The sequence below is a fragment of the Rhinolophus sinicus genome, linkage group LG09, assembly GCF_036562045.2.
Source record: "Rhinolophus sinicus isolate RSC01 linkage group LG09, ASM3656204v1, whole genome shotgun sequence".
NCBI lineage: Eukaryota > Metazoa > Chordata > Mammalia > Chiroptera > Rhinolophidae > Rhinolophus > Rhinolophus sinicus.
In genome coordinates this window covers 116126033-116150948 of record NC_133758.1, presented here as the reverse complement: position 1 = coordinate 116150948, position 24916 = coordinate 116126033, and the positions used below count along the sequence as shown (strand labels likewise).

The 24916-nt window shown below is 54.3% G+C and overlaps 1 protein-coding gene across 4 annotated transcripts in view; it reads right to left on the bottom strand.

Moving 5' to 3' along the window:
* Positions 1-24916, bottom strand: part of TNS3 (tensin 3) — a 167257-nt gene that overhangs the window by 115807 nt on the left and 26534 nt on the right. For 3 of the 4 annotated variants that reach the window (XM_019731607.2, XM_019731611.2, XM_019731606.2), the window contains exons 2-3: positions 18447-18558; positions 9604-9641 (exon numbers count right to left, since the gene is read on the bottom strand). In XM_019731607.2, coding sequence (XP_019587166.2) covers positions 9604-9641; positions 18447-18558 — 150 coding nt within the window. Of the gene's footprint in view, positions 1-9603; positions 9642-18446; positions 18559-24037; positions 24333-24916 lie in introns of those variants that run through there. The other variant, XM_019731605.2, reaches the window with a different exon arrangement.

Sequence of the window (24916 nt, the reverse complement as noted above, 5' to 3'; positions counted from 1 at the left end):
TGTCACCAGGCCAGCGGGAGCAGGTCCTGCAGACAGAGCACGGGAGGGCTGCTCACGGCCAGGTGGCGTGGCTCCTCTTTCTAGGCTGTCGCCGCTGCTCCTGGGGTGCGGGGTGGCCACACACTGTGCTGGGCTTTGGGACCTCACTACCTCATCTGCGTCCTTCACGAGCTTCCTGCTGACCGTACTCTGAGCCCCTCTGTCAGGCGTGGCCCAGAACCCCTGCTGAGGGATCCACTGCCCGTCCTCCCACAGACGCCATCGCACAGTGTGGCCGCCGAACCCCCATGGGAAGACGCGTGCCCCACAAACGCAGGGCAGCCCTCTGGGTCCTGCCCACCCGCACGGGGCAGCCGCAGAGAGAAGGAGCCACTGGGATCATCTGATCGCACTTTCCTGAAAGCGACCGAGCCACTTGTGAGGATGCCACCCGCCCCGTGCTTCCCGCAGGGAGGACGCGCCAGCCCCAGGTCTCAGCCGCAGCCCTGCTCTCCTCCACGCCAGCTTCTTCCCCGCGGCTGTGCTTCAGGGGTCTTTAGAGATGACAGCACAGTGTGCGCTGTGCAGACGGAGACCTAAGCCTGCCCTGCGCTCCCCTCAGACCCCCTCTTCACACACGTGCTCTGGTTCTGTGACAGCCGGACGAGGCCTCTGTCACCTCACTGAGGTGCGAGGCCCTCCAGGCCAGGGCCACGGCGTCCTCGGGTCACTGATCGCGGTGAGGGTAACAGGATTAAGACAGTACAACACTTTCCTGCACCCACACGTTCACCGGTGTTGGTCACCCAACCGGTGGCCTTAAGCGAGTGAAGAGCACATTCTGCTTTGGTTCCCTCATGTTTAAAATAAAAGTAAAATCCTGGACTGACGAAAAGGCGCATGGGGACATCTGGATGGGGACGGCGAGGCCCTGGGCCTGAGCCCCCCACACACACCCAGCCTCTGTGTACCCTCCATGGGGTGCTCCCACCACTGGCCAGTACGCCACGTCTATCACTGCTGCAAGGGACAAGTGCACGGTCGTTCTCGGGGGGCTGCTCCCCCCCTCAGGAAGGCACAGGTCCTGCCCGTCACACAGGTACCCGTGGAGGATGCAGCCCCAGGCCAGGGCGCTTGGTGGCTAGCGGTGGGCAGGCTGGACTTGGCACCTCAGCCTTCCTGGAGCTTGCAGACTACGGCCCAGTGTCGAAGGCTGGCACCACCACTCACGGCTCTCCACCCTCCCCTCCCCTTCCCTGGGGCACCCGGCCAGCAGTGGCCAGCGTCAGCCTCTTCCTGAGCCCTCAGGCTGCCTCCCTGCCCCGAAAGCCCACCTCTCGCACCTGCTCTGCAGTAGCCACACTTCAAGGTCAGACCAGAGGGCTCCTTCCTCAGGGGCACACAGTAAGACATGCTCTCCCCACCTCCAGGCCCCCCCAGGCCCCCCCACAAGGACAGCTGTCAGGGGGCAGCTCTGCAGAGGAGGAGACGAGGTAAGAATGCCCTCCCTCAGGCCTGAGCATTAGGGATGTGTATGCTGTTGTTTTTCTTTAAGAGCTTAAAAACGGAATGACGCCCACACATGACTGACTTTTTAACAAATCCTTTCTTGTTAGGAAGAGAACGGAAGAAAAGGCACAAACATCACAACAGTTATTTCAGGAAAACTATGGTAAATCCCACAAAGGGGGATACTGGAGGAAATTTCCCCAGAAATGTTGTCAAAAGTGTCTAAGAAAAGTGAACAGTCTGGTTTCCACAACTGTCCTCTGATCCAGGGAGGAGCAGACAAGAAAAGGAGAAAAGGAGAAATTTTAATAGTTCACAACTTATCATGAAATCTTAAAATAAAAAATAATGTAGCGTTAGGCTGCATCTGGCCTGCTCACTGACCCCCCACTAAACCCCGTTAGTTTGTCCTGGACGGAACCAAACGCCCATCCACGTCCACAAATCCTGCCAGTAGCGTCACTGTCCACCCAGAATGCCACCTGAAAGCGCGAGGACGGCTGGCACCCCTGCCCCACCAGGACGAGTCCAGCAGGCAGGCCGGAATCTCCAGGATGAGTCCCTGTCCTGTGTCCCCTCCGTGGGAACAGGCGCTCGGCTCTCATGGGACAGCACTGAGCTGTGCACAGGCCTCCAACAGCCCCGCCAACCTCCCGCAAACGCTTGTAAAGTAAGGAAGTCTCTAGAAGAACCCAAGGTTTTAGGTGAAAAATCAGAAGTCCTGGTTTCGTAGCATGTCTTCAGTCATTCAGATTTCTACCCCCACCCCCACCCCCAGGACAAGCACTGAGTTTATTACTGTGAAGCACGCAGCAGGGCTGGGAGTCCACAGCTAGAGTTTTGTGAAGGAACAGCGGGCGTCTGTGGCTCTGGAGACTTCCGGGGGAATTAGGAGCGAAAAGGCAGAGACACGTGGCGTACGAGAGGGCTGGAGCCACAATTGCCTGGGGCTCACCGAGGGCCTGTAGGGCCGCACCCGGGGAGCAGCGCCCCTGAGTGTGTCTGTGCATGAAGGAGGGCGGGAGGTGGCACTGCCTGAGTCCCCCGCCCCGAGGACACAGCTTCACTGGAGAGAAAACAGTGCACAGGGTCCAACTGGAGTTCAGTCTCACACTGAAATCTGGACGTGGGACTCCCACGTGTGGTTAACTGCTCATCCTGCTGCTACAAATGTAGCCAGAAGCGGAGAAATGGGGCGATGCGTCCTCCAGAAGCCGCCAGCCCAAAACAGAACCAGGAACGTGGTAAGAAATACCCTTCTCCATGAGCGGTGAGCATTTCAGACGGAGGCAGGAAGACACCCCCACGGACTCCCAGAAACACGCCCAAGGGCATACAGTGCTGACCTCAGGGCTGGCCCTCTGGCCCAAGTGGCGCAGTCCAAAACGCGTGCTCTCGCCCAGATGAGACGGCCGTCCCAAACGTGTGCTCTGGGGGGACTGCCCCAAGGCAGAGGGTGCCTGCAGGTGCGATGCCCCGAGGACGAGCCTGCAAGGTCCCTCCAGCCCACCAGCATGTTCTCACTGGGGGGGCAAGGAGACAGGAAGTCAGCGTGGGGTCTGAGGACCTCTGCCAGCCTGAACACGGGGCCTGGAAGACAGCGGAGGAACGAGCAGAACCTCCTTTCCCGCCAGAGACGGAGCACACCCCCAAGACTACCAGGAAAGTCCCTGTCACGTGGCTCTGCAGAGGTCACACAGTGAGGCACCAGAGCGGGTCACATCAACGCAAAAGGAGGTGTTTGTCTGTCCCAGGAGGATCTGTCTGGTGACCTCAGGAAGAAACACCGTGTGGGTCTAGAGTGCGTGCAAAGACCCCGGACAGGAACCAGGGGCCTTTACTGCTTCTGCAGAGGAAGAGGCCGAGGCCCACGGTCATGTGGCCACTTCAGGGCCAGAATTCAGACCCAGGTCTGCTTGCTCCTCTGCGTGGGTCCCTGGCTGCAGGGCTGACCACAAATGGGATTCTGTTTTCTACTCGTGGCCATGCTAAGCACCCTGAGACAGTGTGAGGGGCGGTGCTGACGACGGTGCTGTCCAGTGGACGTGCAGTGGCTGTACTAGTCCAGTGGACGTCCAGTGGCCACCTCCAAGTCCCCAAATGCTCCAAGACCCCACAGGCAATTCCCCTGTTCAGGACCAAGATTATTTTGGGTGTAAAACATTAATTCCTGTCCAAAGGAAACCACATTGCTTACAGAAAATGGCCCTCTCCTAGGACAAAAGGTTTGCCGGCTCTCAGAGACAGCCCAGGCTCCACGCTGCAGCTTCCGCTGTGGGGCCACGGCCCACGCTCGGAGACTCAAACTAACAGTTCCTGATGGGAAAATGGCCACCGCTGTCAGCGTACCTTTAACGAGGTGACATGTGCGAAGTGATTTCTTCTCAGTGGATTGAGTCAGAAGAGATTGCTGAGGACAGTCAACCAGGAAAAGGGTCTTACGGAAAGAGAAACAAAAGTGCCCCTAAGAAGGCAAAACTGAAAAATGCTCCACAGCTCTTCTGACAGCAGTGACGGCAACGTGCAGAAATAAAACACAAGACATGGAAGCCACCAGGACGTCCTTCAGCAGGTGGATGACAAACTGCGTCCATCCAGACAGTGGGACATGATGCAACACTGAGAAGAAATGAGCGGTGAAGCCACGGGAAGACACGGAGGAACCTTAAATGCATGTTACTAAGTGACAGGAGCCAGTCGGAAAAGGCTGCACACTGCATGGCTCAACTCTGTGACGTTCTGGAAAAGGCAAGACTACGAGATAGTGAAAAGGTCAGTGTCTGGGGGTGGGAGGGTGAGCGGGGGCCGCACAGAGGACTTCAGGGCAGTGACACCGCTGTGTGACGCTGACAGTGCACATGTCATCACTATTTGTCCACCACCAGGAGTGAGCCCGGAGGCAAACGACAGATGTGCGCTATTAAAAGGCTTCCGAGTTGGCTCATCGACTAAGAAACGCATGTGTCGGAGGGAGAAGCCCAATGAGTGTGGAGTCTGTGCCCCTCCCCCCCCATTTTACCGTGAACTTGAAACTGCTCTGAAAAATAACCCCCATTAATTAACAACAAATCACCTGTCAGACATTAAACATGGGCACACACGTGTCTGACACAGGTGGGTAAATGGAACTTCTGGCCAAAATGGACCAGCAGGAAGCAAGTTACAGCTGGGCACCCAGCTCGGTGCCGGCCTAGAGCAAAACCAGGACACACTTGCTGAATTGGCCGGTTTAAAAATTAACCTTGGCCTCCCTTAGTGCAGGGAGTGGGGAGGGGAGAAGGAAGGAAGGAGTAAACATGGAGACCGGTAGGGCCCAGGGTTTACAGATCGGTCTGGGGTGAGACACAGGGCCTGGGGGGGACACAGCACCTGGGGGGGGGACACAGGGCCTGGGATGGGACACAGCACCTGGGGGGCACAGTGCCTGGGGGGACACAGGGCCTGGGATGGGACACAGCACCTGGGGGGGGACACAGGGCCTGGGGGGACACAGGGCCTGGGGGGACACAGCACCTGGGGGGTGGACGGGACACAGGGCCTGGGGCAGGACACAGCACCTGGGGGGACACAGGGCCTGGGGCAGGACACAGCACCTGGGGGGACACAGGGCCTGGGATGGGACACAGCACCTGGGGGGACACAGGGCCTGGGGCAGGACACAGCACCTGGGGGGACACAGGGCCTGGGGCAGGACACAGCACCTGGGGGGACACAGGGCCTGGGATGGGACACAGCACCTGGGGGACACAGGGCCTGGGGCAGGACACAGCACCTGGGGGGACACAGGGCCTGGGGCAGGACACAGCACCTGGGGGGACACAGGGCCTGGGGGACACAGCAGGGACACAGCACCTGGGGGGGGGACACAGGGCCTGGGGCAGGACACAGCACCTGGGGGGGGGACACAGGGCCTGAGGGGGGGACACAGAGTCTGGGGGGGACACAGCACCTGGGGGGACAGCACGCAGGTCGTGGCCCTGTCCCCCCGTCCCCTGGGCAGGCAGTACCACTCCTTCAGATCCCAGCTGACACCTGGGACTGGGGCAAGAGCTGCAGTGCATCCTCCAAGGGAGGCCGTGACTTTGAAGGGACAGAAGAGCAAAGACTGAGCAGGAGGCTGATAACCCTCCACAATGGAGCCAGTGGCTGCTTCTCCTGAGCCGGGAACACCAGCCGGCCGCTGGGCCAGATTTCGAGGTGCGATCTTGCGTTACCCCAAACCTCCTGTCGGATTGGGTTGTGCCCCGTGTTTCAGATCTCACTGTCCTCTGCCCAAGGCAACAGGGCGTGTACGTGGGAGTGGGAGCGATGACCCGCCCCTCAGATGCCCTGGGCTCACGGAGCCAGTGGTTTTCTGCAGGAAACTTCTCAGGCCTTCCTTTTTACTGACAAACCCAGGTCATCAGTCCCCAAGAGATCTGGGTCCCACTCATGAGTGCCACCACCGACATCCGTGGAGAGATAAGGGCTCCCGTCCACCCTGAACGCCGAGCGTGCACACATCCATTCTTCACCCCACCTCTGATGGCGCAGAGCAGCAGGAAGGGGGCGGGAAGTGGCAGAGAGAAAGTGTCCCAATGGAAGGTGAGTGGCACCTTGGGGCAAAGCAGGGACCTGAGCGAAGCCATGGGGAGGGGGCATCCTTCAGGGGGAGAAGGGAGCCGCAGTGCAGGGAGGGCACTGCCCAACCCCCGGCCAAGGCCAGCAAAGGTGCCGGGGGCTCTGCGGGCACCAGCACAAGTGCACCGGGCGCCCACAGGCCCGTGTCTGCTCATGGCTGACAAGTGAGGCCCAAACCACAGAGGCCACAAAGACAGCAAAACTGAGCTGGAAAACCAACTCCCCTCAAGGCCAGAACCAGAAGCTGTGGGACAGTGGGGAAGTCACCGCACCGTCCCCATGTCTCAGCGTCATCTGCCTTCCTAAAACGGCTTCATTTCTCCTACTTCCTTTTCTCTCTTTGCAATGAGTCAACTAGAGGTCAGGAAAAAACCCAAGTCACAAGGTCCAAGCAGCTAGCATGGGTCCAGTGGACAAGCACAGCCTCCCAGGAGGCCAAGTCTCTGGAACCCCAAACTTTCCAGCTGTCACAAATTATCTGACTTCCCTAAAACTTAAATAATTAACATCCTCGTAATTCACAGCTAAAAGTCAGTCGTTTTTGGTGGGTCACAGAGTGTCATTCACAACTTGGCGCAAAGCAGCTGGGGCTCTGGCTGCTGCACTGGCCCCAGAAGCCCCCGCTGGGGTTAAACCTCGTCTCTGCCTATGTGCCTGGGGCCACAGCCTCGCCTGAGGGGACATACTACCCCACGGCCAGCAAGTGACCTCAGTTCATGCTCCAGCATCCGGCCTATGGCCTGGCTTCCCTGCCTAGCCACCAGTGCTGGCCTGGCCGCGTTGCTGCAGGGTGGCTCTCTCCGTGACTTCTGTGGACAGTGGTCCTGGTGGCAACAGGGCGATGGCAGTGGGGTTCACAGAACACGAACGGGCCCTGGGGTATGTGGGGCACCCTCAGGCACTGTTAGTCCTTCTGAGTCCCCAGCAGGGCTGTGGACCATCACAGGGGGACCCGCAGGACACGTCAGCCCCAAGTCGGAAGCAGCTGGAACGGGTGCAGCGTGCGGCCAAAGCTGTGCTCTTAACTAAACTTTGCAGTCTCCTGACAAGCCTGTGTTTAGGGAGCCCACACACGTGGTCACCAGGGACCCAGCCGCTTGGGCCAGCCTCACCTCAGCTCCCAGAGGACCAGCTGTCCCTGCTTGTCTCCTGAATTTATGGCCAGCCCTGTGTCCCCCCCCAGCCATGGATTCATGGTTTTGGAATAAGAAGGGGCTTTGTTATTGCTGGTGGCATTCTCTCCTGCCCTTCAAAGCTGCGTTATCAAGAAGAAGAAAAAAGAAAAGAAAGAAAAAGAAAATGAATACGGATACATTTCCCCTGCTGTGATCCAGTAAGAGGAAAGGCTTATCTACCGCTCAGCAAACTGCCAATTTCTGCAGCTAGAAATGCCATAATCAGTGATAGTTAAGACTTCTGGAAAATTCTTTGAACCGAAGAATTCAATCTGCTAAGTAGCTGGCTGGGCCCCTTCAAGAAATGGAGCCAAGAGCAGCAGGCTCGGCGCTGCATGTGCAGGTGGCACGGAGGTGGCGGGACCAGCAACACGGTCACAGGCGGTGCACACGCACACAAGCAGGGATGACACAGGACAGGCGGGGCCCCGGGGGTGGCTCCCCCCTGCCCGCCCCCTGGTGATGACACATAAGTGAGGGTGGACAAGGCTCACAACTCAGGACAGGACAGCCTCAGGCTGGGAATGTGTCCAAACCCTCACAAGGGGGTGGGAAATACCCCTCTGAAATCTGAAACATTCCCCAAGGTGGCAGTTACCCCGCCCCACCGCACGCGGAACCTCTGCTCCCACACAGTGTCTGAGACTACAAGTGCAGGGCACACGTGGGTAAAGAGCCCCGGTGTGGGTACAGAGGGATAAACTAAGCCGGGGTCCGACACCAGTCCTGCCTGTGAGTGTGCAAGAGCAGGGACCGCCTGTCCTCGGCCGGAAAGGGCCAGCTGTCCCCACAGCAAGACCGGAAGCGACAGCAGAAATGCCCCAAAGCCCCACCACAGATGCCTGTGTTTGAAAAGGCACAAAACGAAAATCACGTGACATCTTGGAAGAGGAAGGGGTTTAGAGAGGGCAGGAGGGGCTGCTGGCATGGGGGCTGGGTAACAGTATAGCACGGAGGTCTGTACCGTTCTCTCTACTTTGCATGCATCCCAAATTCTCCATAGTGAAAAGTTTAGAAAGAAGTCATTGAATCTCTTTCCTGAACAAAAAAAACTAGGCTGGACTGTAGTTCTTCCAACTTTGTGTGTGAGGGCGGGAGGGGAGGTGTGCATGCACATACATGTACACTGTGTTTGTGCATATGTGTGCATGTCTGAGTGTGTGTGCACGTATGGAGTGTGCATTGTGTGTGCATGTGTGCGTGCACACATGCATACATGTACAGTATGTGCATATGTGTGGATGTCTGTGTGTGCACATGTGAATTGTGCATGTGTGTGCACGCATGCATGTATGTACTGTGTGTGCATATGTATGCATGTCTGAGTATGTGTGCACATGTGGGTGTGTTGTGTGTGCACGTGTGTGGGTGTGTGTGGCAGGAGGGCGAAGGGAACCAGGACCCGATCTTCATGTGCAGAGCACACACGTGAAGCCTTCCCACAGTACACGCAGCCTCCCCCAGCCCGAGGTCCAGCTGGAGATTCTCAGGAACAGTGGGTCCACAGCAGCTGCAAATGCCAGGACACTCTAAAGCCCCATTTTCCTGGACCGCCAGCCATGGGAGCAGCCTGAGGGACATCTGACGGCCCCCACAAAAGTGGGGCCAGCCAGTCGGCAGGGCCCCCATGTTCTCTGGCCTCGCAGAGGCTAACACTGTTTCTAGAAAACGTGGGAGGTGCACACACTGTGACCCAGGTACAAAACCTGGGCCCCTCCCCACATGGGAAGGCTGCAGCTTCCCACATGCCATTTTCAGGCCACCCCATTTCCCAACTAATCAAAGTCCTAAACCCAGCCAAGCACACCAGGCCTCCAGCACTTGGTGGGGGCATCCGGCAATTTAACCCCTGCAGGACAACGACCCCCAATTCAGGGTCCCCCAGAGTTCCACGACAGTCTGAAAACCCCAATCTATGAACAACTACCCTAGAAAGAAGCCAGAAAACTCCTCACGGCCAGCGGTGTGCCCTGGGGCCTGCTGCCACCCCCTCTCTGCCCTGAAAGCAGCATGTCGGTGTAATCAGAAAGAAGGGATCGTTTGTTACAGAGAAAGGCCTGTGGCATGATCAGGGCAAAATGATCAAATTCTTATCTGAAACCAGATTCTTAAGCGTTATTTTTCTATAATTCAAAACATGGATTTCATAGCTCTTCAGTTTATTCTTGAGATGAAAAGTATACACCCTATTGGAAAGCACCCAGTAGCCCTTTCTGAAGTTTCACGGCTGTGGCCGAGGTCCAAAGTGGCCCCCGACGTATCAGCTATGGGAGGGGAGGCCGACTGGCGGGGGGGCCCCGGGGGAGCAGCCCCAGCTTACCTGGGCTTCACATTTCCTGGGGTAGGAACGCTTGCAGGCTGGAAGAGAAAGACAAAGCACACGTGAGCTGAGTGGGCTCTCTCTGCACAGGACTTTCTGCACCAAACTCTCTCAATCCTCGAGAAACCCATTTCCAGGGAGGCTTTCCGCGCACGACACGGCGCGTGGTGCTTTGGCAGCGGGCGGGGTGCACGTGTATGAAAGGACCTGCCACCACGTGCTGACGGCCACAGTTCAGACCCTGTGGGGCTCTCTGGAGCAGTCACAGGCTTTCCCAGGGGTGCATGTGGCCAGTGGAGCCCTGAAGAAGGAGGGGGTGACTGTGTAGCAAAAAGCACTACTGTTTGCCTGGAAATTATAGCTCCCCACTGAAGAAGGGAAACTGGAAAATGCCCCCAAAGAATCAGGACTGGGGCCGTAAGTTAGGGAGAGTCGTACATTTCAGCCGCACACTCCTTCTACTTCCTACGGCCAAGAACTGACCATCAGGCTAAATCCATGTCTCAATTCCTAGGGGGAGCCTTCCAGGGAGGCACTGTGTGAACCCCAGAGGGGCGTGGCAATACAGATTTCCAGCGGAACCAATGTGATTTCACAGGCCCACCCTCCAGAGGCAGCAGCTGTGCTGACACCTCCCCCCACGCAGTGTGGGGGGGGGGAGGAGACATGCAGACCCTGCCCCCTCCCCCGATGTTTCCAGGCAGAGAGGGCAGGACAGGGAGAGGCTGAGGGATGGAGCAGCTGCACACATTAAGCCCATCACAGGCTCCCATGTGGACTCCAAGAGGGCACCCCCTTCCTGCACGTGAAGCCTGCAGGCAGGGGCTGGGTGTGGGGGGCACGTGAGCTGGGCTTCCCTCCCTTCTGCCTCTGGGCCACTCTGGTCAAGAAGAGTGAACTCTCCAGGCCTCTGTCCCCTCTCCCATGGTTACTGCGATGCCAAAAGGCATTACCATTCAAGGGACCCTGCTTTGAAAGGACAGAAAGTATGTGGGGTCCTGGAAGGACGAGGCCTCAGCAGTCAGCACCCCCAATCCTGGCTCAGCGCTTCAACACCCAAGCATTTCATCCCACCTTCCGTCCCCTCCGAGGAACTGGGGACAGAAATGCTGACCTCACACAGGCCTGTATAGATTCAATGAGGATACAACAAAGTAATGGAGTCAGTGGCTGGTGATTCCGGAACTCGGTCGAGAGCAGCCACGGTTGTTATCTTTGCAAGATCTATTTTTTAAACTGTCTATGTATGTCTGTGCACCCCTCCGAGGAGAGCCAGGTGCCCCGTGGTGAGGGCCTGGGGAGCCCTGTGGAGGCACTGAGGCCTCCACCAACAGCCCGCAACACCTCGTCCGCCGCGAGGGAGTCAGTCCCCTGGGCAGGTCCTCGGCCTCCGCTGAACCTTCACATGATGCAGCCCCTGACAAGACCCGGAACCAGCACTGCCCAGCCAGTGACGCCCCAAGTCCTGATGCACAGAAGCAGTGAGAAATAACAGGTGCTGCTGTCGAGTGATGGCTCTAACTGTTGCGGTGACCTGTTAGCAGGAGCAGATAACCAACACAACAGGCCAACTCAACCCAAAAGGGCTCTGTCAGTGGAAGCACGGTGACAGTGGTGTGACATTCATGGAGAATGGCCGACTCAGCAACAAGAGAGCCACGGACCACTTAGAGCAAAATCTTTACATTCATAAAAGTGAACCAGTCACAGTGAAATCGCAGACTCCACTCAAGTGCTAAGGCGGAGATCCCAGAGGCAGACCCACAGTTTATGGTGTGTCGGCAGGTGACCCTCATAGTTTCACGGACTTTACACCCCAACACCAACAGCACGGATGCCATTCAGCTGCCAGGGTGGAGGAGCCGTGTGGGGCCCTTACAAGATGCCGCCCCGAGTGTTAGGGCGTTCGTCCTCATAACCACCCCACAGGGAGGAAGGGAGAGGGTCACCAGGCCAAGCCGTGGCCAGTGCAGGCTGGAATTCCAGCCCGCTGCCACCCCAGGCCACAGCTCTCACCCAGCCGCACGCAGCTTTCAACTGTATGAACAGTTCTGAATTACTGAGGGTTAAGAAAAAATCATTTTTTTAAAATCCAGCAGTCCCTCTAAGGGGCAGGATCTGCGCAGGTTCTATAACAAAGAGACTATGCTCCAGTCACAGATAAAAACCAGCATGTTAACGTCCCTGCTTCTGGGCCAATCACTACGTAGCTCTTCTCAAGTTGTGCTTCTTCCTCCTAAAACCATTGGCGATGGTTTTAAATTAGTTGGTATAAAATTTATGCATTATATAAATATGTTCGTTGTAATTTCTCCAGCATCTCATTACTTTTACTTCCTTACCTGAAAAGAATCCCACTCATTATAACGGCAAATATGTCCCTTTCATTTAAAAAAAAAAAAAAAAATTGCCTCATTACCCCATTCCCTTTGGCTCTTAGGAACTTTGTGCAAATTCTTCCTGCTAAAATCATCAACACATCCTCTGAGCTTAAGCACAGAGGCCACACTAGGGGGCTCAGCTTCCTCATCTGTGAAATGGGTCTTTGAGAGGATGGCATAAAATGCAGCACCTGCACAGTGTGTAGGGCACGTGCTCCGTGGATGCACCTATCGCTACCACTTCCGCTATTTTCCAGTCAGTTTCTCAGGATAGCACAGATCAATTCCGCTCTTTCAACTCCTCCTCTTGTGGGTTTGTCTCCATTACAACTTCTGTCATTTCCAGGTGCTGAGCACCCATTAACTCTCAATGCCAGGCTCATGGGTCACTGTCACGTTCTTTCTGTTTCCACAGACCTGTCTCCACGCAACCCTCATGCAACTCTGTGTACACGCACCCTGCTCTCCTCCCACAACGGCCCAAACTACCCCCGGAATGTAGCTTGAGTCACTTCTCATCTATGTTTTCCACCGCTTCGTGCCTCTTACTTCACCAGCTGGCTCACACACCTCTTGGCACGTCCACACCGCAGCATGATTACCCAGGAGACAACAGGCGGACGTGGTCTGGCATCTTGAGAAGCAGCAGAGCGGGCCTCGGAAGTACTGCTCTCTGCTGAGCACTGCAGCGCACTCTGTCCCCTACCTCACAGTCACCTGGCATGTTTCTGCCGTTCTTGGGACCAAATGGGACAAGCACACAGAACTGCCATCTGCTCAGGGAAGCACGGCGGAGTGGGGGGTGGGAACGCACCTGTGCGCGTGGAGTTGACAGCTAAACTAGCCACTTCCTCAGGAACAGTGTTTACCTGAAAGAACTCTTGACAGACAACAGACAGTTATCAGACTTGAGTGCTCATCGGTCTCAAGTTAACCAAGTACGGCTGTCACAGGAAAACAACTGCTAGCATCTGGTCAATGATGAAATGTGAGCTATCACGGGGGAATTAGAATTTTGGAAGATGTGTCCATCACCATGAGATCAACCACTCTTAAGACTTTTCAGATAAAATTGGCAGCAACATGAACAAATGTGGTGGTTTTCTTGATGTTGTATAATAAACGTGTCAACATTGGGAAGATCCAGTTAACTGAGTGAACCAGTATTTTCAGACGCCCATGGCGTGATGTCACACGGTCAGGTCACGCAGGGAGCAGATCCACTCAAAGTGCCAGACAGGACAATAGAACAGAGTAGGAAAAGCTCATTATACAGTTCAATACTCCATATTGAAACTAAACTTTAAGAAGCTATCACTTGAGTTTGAGTATAGTATCAAAAAAGAATATCCACAATAATCTGAAAAGGATATAAAAAAAAAATCCCCCCCCAAATACCTATCTGTATGGGGCTGGATTTTCTTCAAATACTTCAACCAAATCAACACGTTTGTGATGACTAATTTTATGTGTCGACTTGACTGGGCCACAAGATGCCCAGATATTTAGTTACTCATTATTCTGGGTGTATCTGGGGTGGGGGTGGGGGTGTTTCTGGAAGAGATTGACACTTGAATCCCTGGACTGAGGAAAGCAAATGGTCCTCCCCAGTGTCGGTTGGCCTCATCCACTCCATTTTGGGCCTGAACAGAATAAAAGGTGGAATAAGAACTCTTTCTCTCTGCTTGACTGTGTTCAAGCTGGGACATCCATCTTCTCCTGCTATAGACTCGGCTGGAACTATACACATCGGCTCTCCTGGGTATCCAGCGTGCCCACTGCTGTCAGCCTCCATAACCGTGTGAGCAAATTTCTTAGAATAAACCTCTGTCTCCATGTGCATCTTATTGGTTCTGTCTGTCTGGAGAACCCTGCTGAGTACCATGTTGAAACAGACCGAATGCAGAAGCAGACAGGAAGATCCAGCCTCTGTATTGTCATACGTAACAGAAGTGCAAAAAGTATATATACAGCAATGCCACTGCTCTCATTGTATGTAACGAGGAGTAGAACAAAGTGATAACACAGATTCCTTTCTGCCACGAAAAAATCAGTTACCAAAGCAATAAAAAAAGAAAAGAATTGTAGATCCACAAATAAAATATTGGGTAGCTATGGAAAAATCATGTACAAATCCCGTATGTGGCAATGCTTATACTAGGCGAGGAGAAAGATATAAAACTACGTACGGCACAAAACAAACTAAAAACAGGCGTGTGCCATGGGCTCATCCACCCACTTGTGAGACTCAGCACAGGACAGAGATGTCATCACAACTCATGGAAGAAAGGGTGAGCCATACAATAAATAATGCTGGGAAAACCGGCTCACTTATGAAAAACAACAGAAATAACATGAATTCCAAATAAATCAGCCATGAAATTGGACCAGAATGGGTAAAGCAGACATGAATATTAGAATCAAATAGTGTGCAATATCTTTATGACCATGGAGAAGGGAAGATATCCTTAAATAAGAAACGAAAACAGAAACTAAATGAAACAATGGCTAAATTTGAATAAGTTTAAAACTTTTACATGATAAACAGCCCACAAACAGAATTACACAAGGAACTGCCCAGAATGTTGCAATATATAAGATGGGGTAATAAGAAATTAACAATTCTGTAGATCAAATCCATCAAAAATTGGCACAGGTTCTGCCTAATATAACAGATAAAAGTTTAATATTTATAGTATAATGAATTCTTAGAAATGCAGGGGGAAATTCTACTTTTGTAAATAAGCAAAGGATTTGAAAGGCTAACTAACGAAAACATTACAGACATCTTTTCTGTACCTTTTAGATGCTCAGCCTTAATAATAACCAGATGCATGAAAAATACAGTAAAGGGAGATAGTGTTTTTCATCCATCGTTTCACAAAAATGAAAAGCTGAGAAACGTCAAATGAGAGCTGGTGGAGTTCCGTGTGCTCAGCTTCCCGAAGCACTGCCGGCCAGCGCCGGCTTCCTGAGCCCCACATGTGAGAGGCTGCATGGGGTGAGCGCGGTCGGCTTCCCACACAGCGGCGTCCTTGTCACACAGGGGTCTCCAGAGTCATTGGTAAGAATTCTGGCTCCCACAGCAGTAGTGAGGCCCACAGCACATGGCTCTGAAACGCTGACATTTTTCCACGTTGTCCTGGAACTGCTATTCTTCACGACGTCTCCAGGAGCCTTGGGAACCCAGGCCACGGTCTCACAGGCTTGTCAGAGCCTTTATTCAACACTCTACACATATTTACCGAGGGAGAGATGAGCCCTGGGCGTCACCTCTGCTTCTCCCACATCACTGTCAAGTTTGCCAGCCTCTCTGTGTCCCAGTAACTGGCTACCTGCGATGGGAGGGGACCAGACGCCCTCAGAGGAGGGCAGACTGCCCAACACCATAGTCTGCTTACCCACCATGCTCCCTTCATTGCCTCTTTGGTCCTAGCAGCCACCACGTCCTGGGGTCTTAACACAGCACCTGGCACAAAGCTGGCAGTGAATTACATAGACCTATCCATCTGCCAACCTACCTCAGCCTTGAACTACAATCACTCAGTATACTATAGACTGTGAGCACCTCACACACAGGACTCTGGCACTCAGCTTTGTGGCTGCTGTGATGACTATTTCAGCTGAAAGCCCACGAGTGAATGTGCCATGGTGCTTCCCACTGGGACACCTGTGTCTGGGCTCGCTGCTGTGCACACGTGTAGACCGTGAACATAGGCGGAGGTGGCTTGGCTGTCACTCTCTGAACGAGTTCCACAGACACATGGCTGTTTCCCAATGTTAACAACGGCCCGCATTGCGATTCCTGTTTGCGGAGTAACTTTACCTTGTCTCTCTGTGTAAACGAAGCTGGGGCTCCCCAGGAGCAATCCCACACACCATTTTAGTGCCTCCATATTTCCGCCCTCACAACCTGAGAGCAGCGCTTCCATCTCTGCCACAGGAGACGGGGTGCAGCCCGACAGGCTGGCAATCGCTGTGCCTGGGCACTGGCTCTGCCGCCCACCAGGGCCTCCCGCCTCTGCTCCCACCAGGCACGTGGAGACGCTCGTGGGCCCTCTTGTCCTGCAGTTCACAGGCTCGGGGCCATGGAGGGTCCCCAGATGTATCTGCTTTGTGGCATTTTTGGATGCAGTGGTGAGATGGGGGGAGGGCCAAGGGGCCTGTGACAGCTGTGGGGTAGCATGTGCTTGTACATGCGTGTCCTGGCGTGAGCACACGCACACCCCGTCCTGAGGGTACTGGTGAGAGCTTCGCACTGCTTGGGCACCCCGTGCACTTGGCAGCTGTACGACACCTGTGCTCTCTCATCTTTAGAGAGACAGCGCGAGTGCTTTACTTGAGAAAGAACAGACGACCGTGCTCAAGGTGGACAGGAGGCTCCAATGCTTATCGTGCTGTGTGTCACCCAGTGTCATTAGGGGAGATGCACACCATGCTGTTGAGTGCACACGCGTGCGGTGCCCAGGCAGATGTGGGAGCAGGCCCAGCGTGTAGCCCTCTGGGCCATCAGTGGGCACGGGTGGCTACCAACGTCGGCCTGCCTTCCCTGCCAACTCGAGCGCTCCGACTGGGAGGCGAGCCATCGTCCGCGCCCAGCACGGCCCCCGTGTGTGCTCCGCAGAGGTGAGCAGAGGGGCGGGAGCAGCAGCCTGTGCCGCACAACCTGAGCCTGTTTGCCCGATGCCCCTCTGTGTGCAGAACCCCTCATGGGAGAGACACGGCCCAGTCCCACGCAGGTAACTTTCTGACCCGCCTGCTTTTCCCCTGCAGGAGATCATTCAAGCAACCACCGCACAGAAGCCCTCTCCCTCAGCTGTGTCTCATCCGCCACGTCTCGTCTCTCCCGCAGGGACACATTCCCACCCCGTGCAGGGCGAGCCAGGGCGACACTGTGGTACCGAGTGTGACACCTGTGTGTCGCCCCGGCACGTGGCCGTGATGGTTGGATGGACGGAGGAAACCTTGGAGGTAGGAAGAGATCAGCAGGCAGACTGAAGTCCTGGTTCTGCCGCCCGTGCCCTGCGCAACCGGAACGTGCCAGCCCCTTCACAGGGCTCGTTCAGCGCCTCTGGGGGGACGAGTGGCCCCGTGGGCGCTGACGGAGAGCCCTGGGTGGCATGTGCGTCCCGCAGTGGCCCTTCCCTCACACTCCCCTTGCCAGCACATGTGCACATCAGTGGCTACGCGGACATTCCTCGTCCACTCCTCACCGCTCCTTGCGTCCTCGTCAGGCCATATTCTTCTGCTCTAAGTCTCCCAGCCTGGAGGACACTTATGGACTGTCCCTTCGGGGTACTGGGTCCATTCTTTGTGGCCTGAAGGTCATGCATGCTTTTTGCTAAGAGTGCTTGCTGGCAGAGGCCACGACTGGGGCCAGCTCAGGAAGGCCCACAGGTGACCCCAGGATGCAGGGCAAATTCTAGGAGAAGGGGACCCCCGAGGCTCTGTCACACAGGCTGCTTCCGGGGAGAAAGTGAGAGGGTCCAATGTACTCTGAGAAGCCCGTGAAAGCCCTAAGGAGCATCAATTCCAACCCCCTACCTGGGGGTTCAGGTAGGGAGGGGACTTCTCTTGGGCCCCTAGGAGGCAGCAACTGGGAACAAAGTAGCAGGAATTGATGGCGTCAGGACCTTTACTTCTGAAAGAGACCCTGAGAGACCCCAGGTCACATCCTTACCCCACTGAAACCTGACAGGCCTGCGTCTTCCCCACACGGCCGCCCTACCCTAGAGCAGCCATCACGGTTGTCTGCCAGGGGGTCCACAGGGAGGAAAGGGGAGTCAAGAGGCTCTCCCAACACAAGAGAAGCTCACCAGCAAGACACTGCAAATGTTCTAGGGGGGAAAATCCCAAAGCCCATCATTCTCCAGGACCCGGTTCCCCAGCTCACCTCTGCTCTGTGACACAGACCACGGCCCCCAGCCCCCATTCTAGGGTTCAAGGGAAACAAGAGATGCCATTCTCAGTGTCCATTTACAGGCTTATCAATATGCAAGCACAGTAAGAACAGCAAGTCCCACTGATCACCTGGTGTTTAAGCATCAAATGGTGAGGCTGGTGGCTTTGTTTACTGACGGAAATCATGCCTGACAACAGGCTAAAAGGCAGTAGCACAGTGAAGCCTGACTCTGAAGAACAGAAACATCTGTAAACTTGATAAGAGATTAGAAAGTAAAAATGAATAACCTGAGTTACTGACACTACAGGACGGACAAACAAATCCTGTTGTCCCCTCTCCCACATGGGTAGCTTTGCTCTTTCTGGGAAAATTTGGTCATGAGCACTTATCTTTATAAATACGGTCGGTCCTGCCCAGTACCAGGGGGGAATCAACAAGCTAAGAAGGGGAATTCCAAGATTTAACTTTTGGAAACTCCCAAAAGATTTTCATTTTGTTTTTTGTTTGTTGCTCACTTTGCTTCGGTTTAATCAGCAACAGAATGAAGAATGTGGACTCACCTCGGCACGAAATCCCTTGGCCGTCAATAATTTGTTTGCAAACCCCACAGACTTTGGCTTTTTTGAAGACTTTGTTCTTAAAACTGTGCAGACTCGCAGTTAATTCTTCTGGCTGAAAAAGGTAAAGGAAGAAATTGTCAGCTCTTCAGTTTATAACTGTTGGCTTTTCCTTTTCCCTTTCAGGGGATAATAAATCTAGCAGCATTTGTAAAGAGCTAACAGAGGAACTTTTACCAGGCAAACAGAACAAGGAGACACCCTGCCAACGCTGGGGTCCCCAGGGGGCTTTGGACACCCTGTCAGCATCCGCGATGGCAGCGTCCCAGACAGAGGTGCATACCCGCCCAGCTGGTCAGTCCCCAGTAGGTAAAGTGTGGCAGGCGTACCACACGCATCACCATGGCTCATGCAATCATGTTTTAGCTGCCAGGCTGGAGGCTTACAACCACCTGCTCCTATGACCAAGTCTCCACATGCACTCCCACGGCCTGCACGCTTTCTTCTGGAAGAAATGATTAACAAACAGCACAACTATGTCCAGAGGAAGCCACCTAACTGACGTTCCTGGCCCCGTGGCCTCTTTGCGTTAATGTGAGCCTCTGTGTATGGCAGGCCGTATTAAGACCAGAGTGATAAAAGATAGGCGGTTCCCCCTTGAGCCTGGGAGGGCCTCAAGTCTGCCACACGCACTGTTACTAGGAGGAAATGGACCACCTGTCAGCCACCAAATCTGTGTTTGTAGACTCAAGGCTCACAGCTGGGTGATGACCTTATGAAAGTTCAGCTGGCCTTGGAAACCCAACCCCAATCCTTGTACCGCTTTGCGGATAAGTGATGGTGTATTCTATCAATCACTAATACCACACAGACTCGCTGAGGCCATTGCTCGCCACCGGAATGGCTAACACTCACTGAGAAGAGGAACTGTGATCGAGAATGTGAAACAAATGGTACAACTATGTTGGAAAACTGTTTGACAATTTCTTATAAATATTTTTAAATCTATACCAATGCTATGACTCAGCAATTCCACTGCTATGGACACTAGAAAGAAACAAATGCAAATGTCCACAAAAAGACAGGCAAAGAATGGTCCTAGCCACCTGATTTAAAAGTGCCCCAAACAAGAAGTAACCCAAACGTCATCAGAAGGAGCCTAGATAAGCCAGTCACGGTGCAGCCACAGTGCAACAAGAGCAAACTACTAACACACGGCATCAGGGTGAACATCGAAAGCAGTGTTACGCAGTGTGAAAGAAGCCAGACAAAAGGGCACACAGTGAATGGCTCTATTTATAGGATGTTCACACACAGGCAAACTAATCTATCTAGTTCCTCTGAGACAGAAAAAAACGAGGTGAGCTCTACGATTGCCCCAGATTCCTGCATCAAGAAAGGCTCCAGGATGCGGAGAAGGAAGGGGAACCAGCAACTCCGTGGGTCGCGGAGGAGGAGCTAAGAGTTCAGGCAGAACAGGACAGGATGCGGAGAAGAGAGAGCTGCACAGGACTCTCACGGTCTTCCTGAGGTACTCTGAAGCATTCAGCCGAGCACTGAGGAGCACATGCATGTGTGCATGCGTGTGTGTGCGTGCGTGCATGTGTGCACACACATGTATGAGGGAGCTACCCAAGGCTGGGGAAAGAATCACCAGAAAGGATGAGAGGAAACTGTGCTCAGTATTCACACAGAGCTGGGAGTGGTGCCTGTTCCCACAACCAGACCAGAACATGTCAAGATTCACACAGTACTGCACAGAGAGCATAGAAGGATCTGGCCTTAATGGTAGAGAATGATTAACTCTAGACTGGGCACTGCTCCTGTTCTGCCTGCTTCATCTGAAAAGCAGCACCCAAAAGGCTCAAACTATCTCTAAGTAACTTAATCGAATTTCAGATCAAGAATATCTATAGGAGTGAAAAATACCCAGCACCCAATAAGGTAAAATGTGCAATGTCTGCTATCCAATCAAAAATTATCAGGCATGCAAAGCAACAGGAAAACACAGCCCCTGATGACAATAATCAATCAAATGAATATGACCCTGAACTGACAGAATTAGCACAGAAGCTATTAAGAGGCATTATAACTGTATTCCGTATGTTCAAGAAGGTAAGTAGGGACCTTGATGGTATAAAAAGATCCAAATCAAATATCTATGGAAGAAAATGTGAAAATACACTGGATGGGATTAAGGTGAGATTAGATGCTGCAGAAAGCAGAATGGAGAACATGAAGAAATCTTAGTACAAACTTCCCAAATAAGCACAGAAAACACAACCTAAGTAAGTGAATAAATAGATAAACAAACAGAGCATCAGCGGGACAGCGCTTCGGGACCACCTTAAGCAGCTTACCATGCATGTAATTGGAGTCTCTGAAAAGGCAGGGGATGGGTGGGCATTCAAAGAAATAATGGCTGAAACTTTTCCAAAACATGAGGAAAACTATGAACCCATAGATCCAAGCAAGTCAACAAATCTAAAGTGTAAGTTTGGTGACGGGCAGCACACCAAGACACACGATACTCAAACTGCTCAAACTGCTCAAACCCAGTGACAAAGAAAAATCTTAAAAGCACCCAGATGGGGGAACAATAAACACATTATATACAGGGGACCAACCATTAGCAAAACAGCGGATCTGTCCATTTTTTAAAAAAGCGAGTGAGAAGAGTGTGGAGCAACATGAAGGACCGAAAGAAAAGCTGCCAACCTAGAATTCCATACCCAGCAATAAATGAAAGTGAATTCAAAACTCCTTAAGCTATACCAATGCTTCAGCCATTCCAAGCTCACAGAGCATGCGTTGGACAGCCAGCCATCTTTCCCCTGCTACTCAAGCTCTCTGGAATGCTGGCAACAGTTTTCTCCGGGGACCACTCCAATCCCCACCCCCAGTCCTTAGCAGTCCGGCAGCACTCTGGGCACTTATCTCCTGGTGTTTGGGTTGATCTTGTCGAGATTATCAAATGAGAGAAAGTGTCCTGCACCAAGCAGAAGCTGTGTCACCACTTCTGCCACCCACAGTACAAGCTTTGTGACCCTGGCAAGTCACCACCTTTCTTGAAGAGGAAAGATACCCTCTGCCTCCTGCCTGTTAACAGAGCTACTGTAAATGACCAAGGGCTAACCCAGGTGCCAGCTGTGAGCACTGGAAGCCTATGGTAATTGCTATGGCAGAGTTTTTAAAACAGCTCTCCCTCAGCTTCACCCCAGACTGAGGTGGGGCAAGAATGCGAATTCTTTGAAAGCTCCCCAGAAACTCCACCGTGCAAGTGGGACTGAGAGCCAGCACTACCCATGGACTAGACCCTGAAGATGTGTTTACAGCCCGTAAGGCACTGTTACTCCGTGTGTCTTCATATGTGTGTCTGGGTTTGTAAGAGGTTAAACACTTTCTGAGAACCTTCCTTCCATGGAGGAACGACAGTGCCGCCATCATGAAGTTCATGGCACTGGCAGGACCCTTCTGTGCCATAACCACAGTCGTCACTGTTCCAGCAACAGGGCTGTAGGATGCCAGACGGAGACCACACAGCCAGTGGGTAAGGGACATGGGCTGGGACCGGTGTCCAGCCCAGCCTCATGCTCAGACAGGAGGAAGCATTCACGCATGTGACACACACAGCCCTCCTTCATAAGCCCAGTTTGTCACATCCATTCCTCCCATTGTTTCTATGCCTTTGGTCCTGTGCTTCACTGTCATTTCCCAGACGCAGGACGACGGGCTCTTATCCTTTGTCCTGCGAGCCCTGCATGGCACCTGCAGACACTGAACTGTGGACCCTCCATTAATATTTGTTGACCAAATGAATTGGCCAGTCTGTGGGCCAAGGAGGAAACACTGTGACCTTTTATTCCTTACAAATACCTTTATTCCAACCAGGGAGAAAGAGCCACTGTGTTCCTGAGGTTTTTTCCGTGGCCGCTGGGCCACAGCTGGGAGAGGAAGAAGGAAACAGCAGAGGTGCTGTTGGGAGGCTGGACCCATTTCAGTGGCTGGATGCCTGAGGATTCATTTCAGATAGTGTAATGACATCTGCTGACATGGCATCTGCACAAAACATCTCCACTGTGCAAGGAGCCCAAAGGCGGATTAGACAGCCTTTGTTCTCACCTGAGAGGTGCTTTCATTTCTCCCAAAGAGGTGGGGCCCAGGAGCACAGGGGGAGGGGAGGCCTCAGTACTGCAGTATTGAGCAGGCTCAGTTCAGGAATCTAAATGGCATTCAATTGTTTGGAGCAGGCGGTTGGGAAGGGACAGGGCAAGGCTGGGGGTTCCACCCTGAGGGGTGCACGGTGGTCAGTACTGGTCTTGACTGTGAGTTTTAGAAAGAAAAATCTGTACATTTGGGGAAGGAAGTGCACCCTGTGAGTGCAGAAGGGGAGCCCCCCCCCCCCCCGCCCCACTCTGCTTTGTGGTGAGGCAGAGCTTCCCAGACTTCTCTCCCAGGGGTTCCCACACAAAGCTGCACTCGCAAAACCCAAGTTCTGTCTTCCTCTCTGGAACGAGGATCCAGGGTGCACTTGGGGACCTGGGGAAACCTCAGCAGTCCAGGAAGGCAGACAGAGTGACAACACAATTCAGCTGGGCTCCGAAGTTAAACGGCCACGAAACTTCCCACCGGGACAGTGTGTGCCCCAAACTGGGGGGTGACTGACCCTGCCTGGAGATGTGTCCATCCACTGGCAGCCACAGGACCCGGGGCATAGGACTCAGGACCCTCCCCACACCACACCTCGTCCTCAATCTTCCCAGCAACACTCTCTGGCTGGTGAGTTGAAAATGAGGACACTGCACAACTCAGAAGGATGGAAAGGAGCTGACATTTTGACAACCTCTCACTCCTCAGAACATTACCAAAGTTTCCAGGAAACTGAATGCCATCAAGGCCCAATTATTGGACTCAAAGAAAGGGCTGCGGGTCCCGTCGGAGGTTCGCTCTGTTTAAATTAAGCCTCTGGAGGCCCCACCGCGGACCAGGGACTCTGATGCAGCCTCCAGGAACTTGTACTACTGCAACAGGCCAGTACACCCAGCGTCTGCACAGAGCTGAGCGCCCTTCCTTTGCAAGATACACGGGCTGCGCTGGGAGTCTGCGTAATGCCCCATGTCCTACTTCCATTCCCTGAACGGAGTCCAAGGAAGCCTGTTCGAGAGGTGGTTGGATTAGAAAGTTAATCCTGAACTGTCTCCCACTCTGTGGCCTCAGCCGGGCACCCGCCTCCCACCAGGCAAGGCCCCCTTTCCATCTCTCCTCCTCTCCTGCGCCCACACGCAAGGGTACACAAGCGCACACGCTGGGGCACAGACAAGGACACACGCGCACTCGTGGGCATATGAGCACACCTGGGCACGCGCACCAAGGGCACGAGCGTGCACGTGCACACGCAGACAAGGGTGCAAGTACAGACTTGCACGAGCGTGCACGGACGAGAGTATGAGCGCACACAGGACGCGCGCGCTACAGCCCGAAAGCATTCATTTCTGAGCGCCCCGCACCCTGGCGCCCCCTCCTCCCGGAGCCCCGCAACCCCCGCGCCCCCAGCGACCGGGTTCCCCGGCTCCGAGCATCCTGCACCCACTCACTTGGCGCCGGTGCCGGCGCGCCCGGGCCCCGCGCGCGCATCCTCCAGGCGGCCCCCGAGTCAGGGCGCGCAGCCGCATGGCGGCTCCCGGCGCCGGGGAAGAGCCCAGCCGGGCCAAGTGAGGACGTCGGCGGGCGCCAACTCTCCGGGCAGCGGCGGTGCCCCACAGGGGTGCCTTCTGGGCCGCTGCGTCTGGGAGTCCCAGGAAAATTTCGACGCCCGGAGGCCCGAACGGACACGGCCGCCACCTCCACTTCCACTCCGCACTCAGAAGTCAGATGCAGGGAACAAAAGCCAGGCGAGCAAGCGCACGGTCCCCCGGCGCCCCTCCATCTGACACGAATTAGCCCTCCCTCCCCCACCTCAGACCGCAGCTCCAGAAAGGAGGCGAAGGCTTCTCAGCCAAACCCAGGGCGAGTGGAGCAGAAACGCCCCCGGGCAGGCGTGGGGGGCGAGGCTTCTGCCGCCTCCGACTGGATTACCTTCGCCTTCGGCTAGGGTGCCGCCTGACTGGGATTTCAGAGCTCTCCAGTAACGCTGACCACGGTGTAAAATCAGAACCCGCAGGCTCTTTGGCTCCAGGGCTTTAAGTCATGAATGCGTCTAGTCACCCAGTGCGTGGGTAATGGCCAGTATCACTAGTAATTCACGCTGCCACCCAAAAGCGGGTTTAGTGGAAAGAAGGACAAGCGTCAGGCAGAAAGAAAGGCTTTCTTTCCGAGTTGCCTCTTCAACTAAGAAAAACAAGGAGCAGCCTTGCTCCAGAGGGATGAGGTGGGGACTCGGGCGCGCTGAAAGCAAGTGATGAGGGGCCTTCCTCTGGGGCAGGGACCCCCAGCCTCCTGCCCCCCCACCATCCCTCGTGCCACCCAGCTCCCCA